The sequence below is a fragment of the Triticum urartu genome, chromosome 7A (assembly GCF_056163025.1).
Source record: "Triticum urartu cultivar PI428250 chromosome 7A, HENAU_Tu73, whole genome shotgun sequence".
Lineage (NCBI taxonomy): Eukaryota > Viridiplantae > Streptophyta > Magnoliopsida > Poales > Poaceae > Triticum > Triticum urartu.
In genome coordinates this window covers 435,012,667-435,024,545 of record NC_141879.1, presented here as the reverse complement: position 1 = coordinate 435,024,545, position 11,879 = coordinate 435,012,667, and the positions used below count along the sequence as shown (strand labels likewise).

General features: G+C 44.0%; 1 protein-coding gene across 1 annotated transcript; it reads left to right on the top strand.

Annotated features, from left to right (window-relative positions):
- The first annotated feature begins 5,935 nt into the window (after positions 1–5,935).
- Positions 5,936–8,466, top strand: LOC147959852 (uncharacterized). The gene is made up of 2 exons (XM_087532959.1): positions 5,936–6,065; positions 8,234–8,466. The coding sequence occupies exons 1-2, from the start codon at positions 5,936–5,938 to the stop codon at positions 8,464–8,466; spliced, it is 363 nt and encodes a 120-aa protein (XP_087389085.1).
- The last annotated feature ends 3,413 nt before the right edge of the window (positions 8,467–11,879 follow it).

Below are 11,879 nucleotides of genomic sequence, written 5' to 3'. Positions count from 1 at the left end.
GCCCATTAAATGCCTAAGATGGATAATATAATAGCATGAATACTTCATAAATTATAGATACATTGGAGACGTATCATGTCCTTGGGGTGAATTTCAAGGTCTCATGCAAGAAATGAGAATGAAATTCAAACATTTGGGCGTCGTGCCTCTGCCGTAAAGATTGAGAAACTTGGTTTTTTAATTCTTGTAAATCCAAAACACGCATGAAATCATGAAACTTGGCACGGTGTCATGACATGGCACCAACATGTTGCGGTAATTTTTTGGCCGAATTGGGACAAGCATTGGTGTAAGCTTCTTGCAAACCGGAGCTTCCCTCAAGAAGGCTCGTGGTTCCAAGAGGGAATGTGTCACCTCCGTGTGCGAAACGACATACGTACTCTACCTTCTCCCGCCTTAAATTTTTTACACAGGCAAATTAAACCAAATAGAAGTATCGTGCTAAATTTTGGAATTATTCTGGGTTCACTTGGCCTTTTTATACATTAATTGAGTTTCTGGGCATTTAATGTGCATAATTCAAATTTGAACTACAAGGACATGCTCTAGTGCACCAAATTTGGTTGAAAAATCGCATGTGTCTCCTTGGGTGAATTTCTCGGTCCCATGCGAGAAATGGGAATGAAATTTAAACATCTGGGCGTCGTGGCTCGACCGGAAATATTGAGAAACCTGGTTTTTTAATTCCTGTAAATCCAAAACATGCCTGAAAATCATGAAACTTGGCACGGTGTCGTGACATGGCACCAACATGTTGCGGTAAATTGTTTGGCCAAATTGGGACAAGCTTTGGTTTAAACTTCTTGCAAACCGGAGCTTCGCTCAAGAAGGCTCGTGGTTCCGAGAACGAACGTGTCACCCCCGTGTGCGAAACGACATATGTACACTACCTTCTCCCGCCTTAATTTTTTTACACAGGTAGATTAGACCAAATAGAAGTATCGTGCTAAATTTTGGAATTATTCCGGGTTCGTTTGGCCTTGTTATACATTAATTGAGTTTCTGGGCATTTAATGTGCATAATTCAAATCTTAACTACAAGCACATGCTCCAGTGCACCAAATTTGGTTGAAAAATCGCATGTGTGTCCTTGAGTGAATTTCTAGCTCCCATGCAAGAAATGAGAATGAAATTCAAACATCTGGGCGTCGTGGCTCGGCTAGAAAGATTGAGAAACTTGGTTTTTTAATTCCTGTAAATCCAAAACATGCCTGAAAATCATGAAACTTGGCACGGTGTCATGACATGGCACCAACATGTTGCGGTAAGTTTTTTGGTCGAATTGGGACAAGCTTTGGTTTAAGATTCTTGCAAACCAGAGCTTCCCTCAAGAAGGCTCGTGGTTCTGAGAGGGAACGTGTCACCTCCGTGTGCGAAACGACATATGTACACTGCCTTCTCTCGCCTTAATTTTTTTACACAGGCAGATTAGACCAAATAGAAGTATCGTGCTAAATTTTGGAATTATTCTGGGTTCGTTTGGCCTTTTTTATACATTAATTGAGTTCTAGGCATTTAATGTGCATAATTCAAATTTGAACTACAAGCACATGCTTCAGTGCACCAAAGTTGGTTGAAAAATCACATGTGTGTCCTTGGTGAATTTCTAGGTCCCATGCAAGAAATGGGAATGCAATTCACACATCTGGGCGTCGTCGCTCGGCCGGAAAGATTGAGAAACTTGGTTTTTTAATTCCTGTAAATCCAAAACACGCCTGAAAATCATGCAACTTGGCATGGTGTCATGACATGGCACCAACATGATGTGGTAATTTTTCTATCCGATTTACGAAGGCGCACACATTAACAATCAACAAAGTCATTTTTGGAACAAGTGCTGTCACATTACAAATCGGAAACACAAGTATTATTGAAACCGTGGGAGTTCTACTTACCAATTATGTGCGCCACGCATCCCTTTTTTTATTGTCTAGGAGGTGCCGTGAGGGGTAGCTATTTGAGTATGGGAGGCATGCGATCAGACCCCTGCGCATGCTCATCGGGAGGAGAGCCCTTTGACCTCTACCCGCCGCGCACCTCCCTCCCAACGTCTCCATTAATGGTGCCCGAGCCCCTGTTCTATGGTGTGGCTATATGTCTCAGTGGACTAAGATTTAAGAAAGAAAAATGAAAAACTGAAAAGAAAGTTTTGCACGGATCTTGATGTAAGATCCGACGGACCAATATAGCACCGAATGTGACTTATAGCAAGCATGATGAATATAAGGATGACGACAGTGGATAATAATTGTCTTACACATTTAAGAACGTAATTAAAAAAAGCCACATGTCGCAACGCCTGAAATACACAAGGGCAAAAGAAGAAGGAAGACAACGATCTGGCTCGCCGATATCTACTTTCTTGATGCGTTGCTGCAGGCCGCGGGAACTAGTCTCCGCGGCGAGCGGCGATGAGCTTTTTCTTGTCCTCAATATGCTGCTTGAGAGCATCCATGGATTCCTCCACCAGCCTTCTACGCTCGATGTGCAGCATGGCATTCTCGTCCATAAGTTTCTCGACGATGACGCCAGTCCTCTTCAACAAGGGAGTGGTCTCCTCCTGTTGCTCGACACTTCTGACGATCATCGCCCTCAGCAGGTCGTGCTCAGCCAGGAGCTTTGCGTTGCTCTCATTTAGTTGCCGGATGATGCCGATAGCCTATTCAAATGAGGCTTTCATGTCGTCCTCCAACCTTGCCCAGCCGGAGATCTGATCCATCTGGCTATGCACGATCGCATGCCTGCGCCTGTAAGAGTCCTCGCCTGCCCGCGAGACATTTTCCTAGGCCTCCGCAGCGAGGGAGGACATTTCTGCTGCATTCGCGGTGCGGCGGGACATCTCTTCTGCTTCCGCGGCGCGGCCGGACCAGTCTGCTGAATCGACGGTGCGTCGGGACCTCTGTGCTGCTACGACCACGCGGCGGGACATGCTGGCTGCATTCGCGGCAAGGCGGGACATCTCTCGTGCTTCTGCTTCCATGCTCACATCTCCCTGGTGGCAATCTCTCAACCCAGAACTCACGCTGGTAATGGCACACACAAGGGAACGATGATGAATGACTTGTTTGTTTTTTTGGATGAAGAGTTGAGTAGGAATGTGAAGTCATCTTGGAGTAGTAGTATTTATAACCGAGTACTAATATGCTCCTAAGTGGGAAACCTTTTAGGTTTTGATCGGTGTGAATAGGTTTGCAATTTGGAATGTGATGGGACGCAAGCTCAAAATTTACTGACGGTTATAAGTGCGGCACTATTCCCAGAAGGTGTAATGTGGGCACGTACGCCTTCTCGGACATGTACGTGGCGTTTGCACCATAGGGTGCACCGCAATAGGCAATGTCAGCACACGTCTTGTTCCAACAACCGTGCGCGCTCGTTATTACCATCGCGCACGCTTCTTTTAATTAGAATCTATGTGCCCGTCTAGCGCACACACGTTGATCTATCTAACTGTTTCTGTTTGTTGTGGCTAATTGCAAACAGTTCATCTGTGTGAAATGTATGCCATCAATCATAGACACTTTGATCTGGTTGACCCTTTTATGTTTTGTTGCCTAATCGCAAACAGTTAATCCTTCTGAACCTCAATCGCACACACCTTTATCCAGCTGCCTGTTTCTATTGTTCCTCCTCATCACAAACAGTTCATCTGAGTGAACCGTATGCTGTATATCGCACATGCCTTCATCTGGCTGTCCATTTCTTTTGTTCCGCCTCATCGCAAATAGTTCATTGAACTGAACCGTATGCCCTGCATCGCACACGCAACTAAAATCTGAACTGTGTTTGATGGCTCCGCCATTGCAAACGTTTTGCACCTTTTTTGACAGTTCTTTTACACCACCGTTTGTGATTATTACATCGCACACAGTTTCATCGAGGGGTCTCTGATCGTAGTGTCGCATTAGCAGCATCCTGCAGTAGTGTCTACTCAGGTGATGAGTCCTCAACCGATGAAATTGAATCGATCTATCAATTGCAAGATGACGGGCTTGGGGCCTGTTCCGATGGTGAAAGTATTCCGGACCCCTATGAGCCGCCGAGCGGGGTTGCTATCTTCATGGCCAGTATGCAACAGGTGTTGAATTCATCGACTACGGCGGCCATGACCTCTAGTTCAATGGTTGCGGCGATGGCCAGGGCAAGTGGCCCTGTGCGCCCACCGGCTCAGGTCTTATCTGAACTCTTGGATGCCTTGGCCACTCTGTTAGCTGCAGAAGTGAGCCCGATGACTCAAGCACAACATAATGTGGAAGTCGCAAAACTGCGAGATAAAGTAGCTTAGGCAAAGGAGGAGCTTAATGCTGAGAATGCTAGGATGGCAACAGAGCGAGCTGCATTGGAAGCCGAGTCACAACGGATTCAAGCAGAAGCTTTCCAGTTATGCTTGGACAAGAATAAATCAAATGTTGTCGTACGCAAATACCAAAGCCATCTACCTTTGCAGTTCGAGGCTAGAAATCTTTTCAATACACCTGGGCACGACCAAGTAACCTGCCCAGTGTGACCCGGGTTGTTGAGGTGCCCGTGACCAGGGTAATGTCTCAGCCGCGTGTAACAGACCCACCTCGTTTGAACACAACCCCACCTCAGCAAGTCCTAACACCGTCGGGTCATTTTTCCAACCCTCTGGATAACATGATTGCAGCGGCTTCGCGGCTGGTGGTTCTCCCAGTGGAAGGTGTCTCTCCCACTGCGGTCGAGACCCGAAAGGCAGTGGAGCTTCTTCAAACAGCGGTAGTTCAGCAGACAGCTTATCCATATAGCCATGAGCGAATGCATTCAACTCCACGCCCTAGTCGGAGTTATAGCAGGCGCATTGAGTCGCCGATGATTTCCTGCAGCGAGCAGCGTCGGAACCAACCGCGTGGGCATGACCCGCCGCGTGATGATAACAATGTTCAAGATTTGATGGATTAGGCTAGGGCACGTGAAGAGGCGGAGCTGGCAGCTCATTTGGAGGCTCATCAACAGCTCCAGCGTAATCCTTTAGCGTCTGTAGAAGCCGGGATGACTTCTAGGACAGTGGGAGTGCCATGCCTAGCACCGGCTCTTCGCAATGAGCGGTTGCCTAAGGATTTCAAAGGTCCTCGAAAGGTGGCCAATTACACAGCTGATCAACCTCCTCATGCTTGGATTGAGAGCTACGAGTTGGCTATGGAGATGTCAGATGTCAATGACGCTGTGTGCGCCAAGTATTTGATCGTGATGTTGGATGGGCCAGCTCGAACTTGGTTGAAGGGATTGCCCCCTAATTCTATCAATTTATGGGCGGAGTTGAAAGCATGTTTTATTTAGAATTTCAAAGACACGTGCAAACAGCCTCTGTGGATTATCGACCTAGACACTTGTGCCCAGCGCGAGGATGAGTCGGCCCACCATTGGGTCCGACGGGTTTCTCCTATTATCCACTCATCTGATAGCATCAATGCCGGCTTTGCATTCTTAATTCTAGAGAATAATTGCCATTTCACCCCTCTCAAGAAAAAGTTAGGGCGGCTCAAACGTCACTATAATGACATGGGAGAGCTCATGGCGGCTCTCATTAAATACGCCAACTCTGACAATACTAAAGAGCCTGGGTCTGATGAGGATAAGGCCAACAAGGAGAAGAGAAATGGCGATGGAAAAGGACACCAGTCAAACATGATAGGTCATAACCAGGGTAGTAATGGTAAACACAAGCAGCCTGATGGCGGGTCAAATTTTGTGGCTAATACTAATGCACAGAATAATGATTGACGTCAGAAGGGTAAGCCATTCCCTCGGATGGGAGGATCAAAGTTCAACCTTGAAGCAATGTTAAATCAGCCCTGCCCAAAACACAGCTACCAAGATATACCGTCGACTCACCTCTGGAAAGATTGTTTTATCATGAAGGAATATAAAAATTCCTGCTCTCACCAGGACCACAATAACAATAATGGCCCGCACGATGGGTCAAGATCAAGCTCTCACGAGCCCGGGTTTGGCGGCGGCGGACCAAATTCTGGATTTCAAGTTCAGGACAATCATGGTTATTATAACCAGCATCCCAATCAAGGGAATCAGCAACAACATCCAGGGTATCTAAGTAATTCAAAGCAGTTGAATAGTGGTCCATATCATGTTTTCACCACAAGCCTGTGCAAGAGAGATCAGAAGGTTCATAAACGAGCGATGAGCACTGTTAAGTCGGCGGTCCCTCGATACTTATGATGGTCAGAGCAGCCAATTTGTATGGAACCGTGAGGATCACCCGCCCCGGATTGACAATCCGGGTTAGCTGTCTTTGGTGGTAGCTCCTTAGGTTGGAGGTTACATGTTCGCTAAGGTGCTTATGGATGGAGGCAGCAGTAGCATTATCCTTTATTATGATACTTTTCGTTGGATGAATTTGACTGGCAAAGATCTTAAGTCATCCTCTACAGTATTTCATGGAGTGGTGCCTGGTAAGTCGGCTTATCTAGTGGGCAAGATAGCCTTGGAAGTGGCTTTTGGCAATGAACACGATTACAGGGCTGAAACATTGAATTTTGAAGTTGTTAAAATTAAGAGCCCCTATCGTGCTCTGTTCGGACGGCCGTCTTAGCCAAGTTTATGGCGCGGCCTTGTTATGTGTATTTGCAGCTTAAGATGCCGGGTCATAAAGGAACCATCATAGTACATGGTGATAGGAAGATAGCCTTGGAACGTGAAGAAGGTGATGCTGCTTATGCTGAGTCTGCTTGTGCTACGGAAGAGCTTAAGTTTTATAAAGACAAAGTTAATCCGGCTGATACGACTCCATTGAAGAATCCAACCATAGAGCATGACCCTTTGTTGAAGTTTAAGTCGGTGTATGATACCAAGCAGGTTGACTTTATCCCCAGCGACTCATCTCAGCAATTAACTATCAGTGCCAATATGGATCCGAAATAGTAAAGTGCACTCATCGAGTTCGTTCGTAAGAACCGGGACATATTTGCATGGAAGTCTTCAAACATGCCAGGTGTAACGAGGGAACTTGCTGAGCACACTCCCAATACTGATCCTAAGTTCAAGCCGGTCAAACAATTCCTTTGTTGTTTTAATGAGGAGAGACGCAAGGCCATTGGAGAAGAGGTGGCCCGGCTCTTAGCAGCAGGTTCATTGTTAAAGTTTTTCATCCTGAGTGGTTGGCTAATCCGGTGCTAGTACTTGAGAAAAATGGTACTTGGCGTATGTGTGTGGACTACACAGACCTTAACCAGGCTTGCCCAACTGATCCTTTTGCTCTTCCTCGGATCGATCAGATCATTGATGCTATGGCAGGTTGTGAGTATTTGAGCTTCTTAGATGCCTTTCTAGTTATCATCATATCAAGATGGTAGTTAAGGACCAGGAGCAAACATCTTTTATCACGCCCTTTGGAGCTTTCTGCTATGTGTCTATGCCTTTTGGGCTCAAGAGTGCCCAGGCAACTTATCAGCATTGTGTTCAGAATTGTCTTCACAACCAGATAGGACGCAATGTACATGCTTATGTGGATGATATTGTAGAGAAATCTAGAAAGAAGGAGACCTTGCTAGATGATTTGAAGGAGACCTTTGACAACCTCCGGGTATACAAGATGATGCTTAACCCGGCCATTTGTGTCTGGAGTGATGCTGCTACTGAGGCGTTCGAGGCATTTAAAAAACAATTAGCTGAGCCGCCGGTTCTTGTAGCTCCTGTTGAGAAAGAGCCCCTTCTTTTATATGTGGCTGCTAACAGCAGAGCCGTCAGCGTGGCGGTTGTAGTGGAAAGGAAGGAAACAAGCAAGGAATATCTAGTTCAAAGGCCGGATTATTATGTCAGTGAGGTCTTAATTGAGTCTAACAGAGGTACCCACACTGGCAGAACTTAGTCTATGGGGTGTTCATGGGCAGTCGCAAGTTGAAGCATTATTTCCTTGGTTATCCCATTACTGTGGTCAGTTCAGCTCCCTTAGGGGGTATTATTCAAAACAGAGAATCCATGGGTCGAGTGGTCAAGTGGGCCATTGAGCTTGGACCCCATGGTTTGAAATATATGCCTAGAACAACTATTAAGTCTCAGGCTCTTATGGATTTCATCAATGACTGGATAGAGTTGCAGATGCCTGAGAAGAAGCCTAATAATACGTATTGGACTAATCATTTTGATGGGTCCAGGCAGTTGGAAGGCTCGGGGGCTGGATTTATTTTGACTTCTCCACAACGTGACAAACTTTGTTATGTTTTAAGGCTGATGTTTCCTTATACTAATAATGCAGCAGAGTATGAGGCCCTGCTCCATGGTCTTCGGATGGCCAAAGAGATGAAGCTAAGGCGGGTCAGGTGTTTCGTCGACTCAGATTTGGTGGCTCAGCATGTCTCAGGAACATGGGATTCTAAGGACCCGCTCATGGCGGCTTATCGCCGGGCGGTTGACAATATTGCTGGTCATTTCAAAGGTTATCAAGTGGAACATGTTTATCACAGAAAGAATGAGGCGTCGATGCTTTAAGCCGGCTGGGGTCTCAGTGTAAGCCGGTAACACCAAATGTTTTCTTGATATATTACATAACACTTCAATCTCGCTACCAATAGAGGAGGACCTTGCAATTCCTGACCCGAATGTACAATTGGTGGCCGCTCTTCATGCTATTCCTGATTGGACAGTTCCTTATTTGTCTTATATGACATGGGGAGAGTTACCTGAGGATGTAACTTTGGCCAGGCAAATAACCCGGTGGTCTAAGTCGATGACTATTGTCAATGACGAGTGATACGTCTCCAACGTATTTATAATTTTCTATTGTTCCATGCTGTTTTATTATCAATCTTGGATGTTTTATAATCATTTTATAGTCATTTTATATCATTTTTTGGTACTAACATATTGACATAGTGCCAAGTGCCAGTTACTGTTTTTTCCATGTTTTTTGCATCACAGAAAATCAATATCAAACGGAGTCCAAATGCCACAAAATTTTATGGAGATTTTTTATGGGTCAGAAGGAAGGCAATGGCCCTGGTTGCACCTGGGGGTGCCTCGAGGGGGGCACAACCCACTAGGGCGTGCTAGGAGGCCCTGGTGCACCCTGGTGGGTTGTGCCCACCTCGGGTGCCCCCGGACCACCTCTTTACTCTATAAATACCCCAAAAATACCAGAACCCTAGGGGAGTCGATGAAATATTCATCCAGCCGCCGCAGAGTCCAGAACCACCAGATCCAATCTAGACACCATCACGGAGGGGTTCACCACTTCCATTGGTGCATCTCCGATGATGAGTGAGTAGTTCTTTGTAGACCTTCGGGTCCGTAGTTAGTAGCTAGATGGCTTCATATCTCTCTCTTGATTCTCCATACAATGGTCTCTTGGAGATCCATATGATGTAACTCTTTTGTGGTGTGTTTGTTGGGATCTGATGAACTTCGAGTTTATGATCAGATCTATGTTTTTATATCCATGAAAGTATTTGATTTTCTTTGATCTCTTTTGTGCATGATCTCTTATAGCCTTGTATTTATTCTTTCATATTTGGGATTTGTTTGGCCAACTTGATCTATTTATCTTGCAATGGGAAGAGGTGCCCGGTAGTGGGTTCGATCTTACGGTGCTTGATCCCAATGACAGAAAGGGAACCGGCACGTATGTATCGTTGCTACTAAGGATAAAAATACGAGATCTATATCTACCGCCATATAGATAAACAGATCTTGTCTACATCATGCCATCATTCTTATTGCATTACTCCATTTTTCCATGAACTTAATACACTAGATGCATGCTGCATAGCATTCGATGTGTGGAGTAATAGTAGTAGAAGCAAGCAGGAGTCGGTCTACTAATCTTGAACGTGATGCCTATGTAATGATCATTGCCTGGATATCGTCATAATTATTTTAGGTTCTATCAATTTCCCAACAGTAATTTGTTTACCCACCGTTTGCTCCTTTTCCCGAGAGAAGCCAATAGTGAAACCTACGGCCCTCGAGTCTTCTTTCTCATATATTTGCCTTGCGATCTACTTTTCCTTTGCTTTTATTTTCAGATCTAGTAAACCAAAAACCCAAAAATACCTTGATGTGTTTTATCTTTATTTATTTTATTTGGCGTTCGATCTATCAATCTACTACAATTTATCTCACGTCCGCTTGCCTATCTTGAGGCATTGTACCCCGGAAGGGATTGACAACCCCTTTAACACGTCAGGTTGCGAGGTGTGGTTGTTTCTGTGTAGGTGTTGTTTACATTGTGTTGCTTGGTTCTCCTACTGGTTCGTTACCTTGGTTTCATAACTGAGGGAAATACCTACCATCGCTGTGCTACATCATCCCTCCCTCTCCAGGGAATTACTGACGTAGTTGCAGCTACCATCAAGGAGAATTTCTGGCGCCGTTGTCGGGGAGGATCTTCAGCATAACCAGGTTCCTAATCACAAATATCATCTCCTTCCAATTTATATTATTCACCATTTGCCTCTCGTTTTCCTCTCCCGTACTTCACAAAAAATTGCCGTTTTATTTGCCTCTCTTTTTCGTTCGCCATTTTCTCGTCAGATCTATCCTTTGCTTGCAATCATGAGTGTTTTCGGTATGGCACCAATAGATGATGGCCTTACTCCTAAGATTGGACGTACATGCAATTTGGATGCTAAAACTTTTATCTTGGGGCAAGGGAACATTATGGGAAAAGAACGTATCCAAGAATTTTTCAATTGTGTTGGGAAGCTTAGTCTAGATGGTGCTCCTATACTTAAAACTACTAGATCTTATGCGGATGCTATTTTAGGACTAGTTCTGAAACTTGAAAGTAAATTTATTCGTACCCATCCTACCTTGCAAATATTGTTTTTTGAGCTCCCCGTCATAAAGAATCCTAGAGCTAAAAAGTTAGCCACTCTCGTTCTTATGAATGAGTTTGACTACATAATACGGGAGGCTAGAGAAATCTTTGAATTTTATGGCATGAATCGTGAAAAACCTGTGATAGATGAAATTCTTTACAATAGTGATTATTCTTTAAGACATTTGCTTGGGGACAATAAAATCTTTGATGATAATCTTAAAAAGGAAGTCCCAGTTATGGATATAATCCAACAAGTCTTCAGTAATGTTAATAAACATTACTCTTGGATTATTGCGGGAAATCAAAAGGGGTATGATGAAAACCAACTTAGGATTGCAAAGGCCTCTATGGATAACATGTTTTATGTTGTGTTTACAAAGCCTCATGATGAAATACCTCTAAGAAAGTCAAGAACAAGGATGACAAAACTTAAGATCCTTGCCTTATGCCTAGCTAAGGGCGTAAAACTATAGCGCTTGTTGGGAGGCAACCCAATGAACAAAATTTATTTTTGCTTTTTGCTTTCTGTTCTTGTGTGTTTACACAATTATTCTACTGTTATGATTGTGTTTTGTGTGTTTCAATTAGTGTTTGTGCCAAGTAAAGCCTTTAGGATCTTCTCGGGCAATAGTTGTTTGATCTTGCTGATGAAACATAAACTTTTATGATCACGAAATTAATTTTCATTTTTTACCAGAGAGCGATAAAATACCCATTCCACTTGAATTAGATCAATATACAAATTTCTCAGACCGTCCTAATATTTAGGAGTTTTTTGAGTTATATCAGTATTCGAAATAGTCAGAATGTTATAGACTGTTCTATTTTGAAAGATTCTATTTTCTTTGTGTTGTGCGCTTATTTTGATGGCTCTATCATTTTCTTTGACGAGTTTTTGCCATAGAAAAGTTGGAATACAGTAGATATAATACAAAATCAAAATATGAATTGGTTTGATACATCACTTACAGTAGTGATTTATTATTCTTATACTAACGGATCTCACGAAGGCTTTGTTGAGTTTTGTGTGATTGAAGTTTTCAAGTTTTGGGTTATCTTACGATGGATGAAGGAAGGATGTAAG

Excerpts from the sequence above, each read along its gene's own strand:
- LOC147959852 (XM_087532959.1), top strand. The coding sequence starts at position 5,936 with ATGGGTCAAGATCAAGCTCTCACGAGCCCGGGTTTGGCGGCGGCGGAC. Across the intron at positions 6,066-8,233 it reads AATCAGCAACAACATCCAGG|CAGAGTATGAGGCCCTGCTC; the intron begins GTATCTAAGTAA and ends CTAATAATGCAG.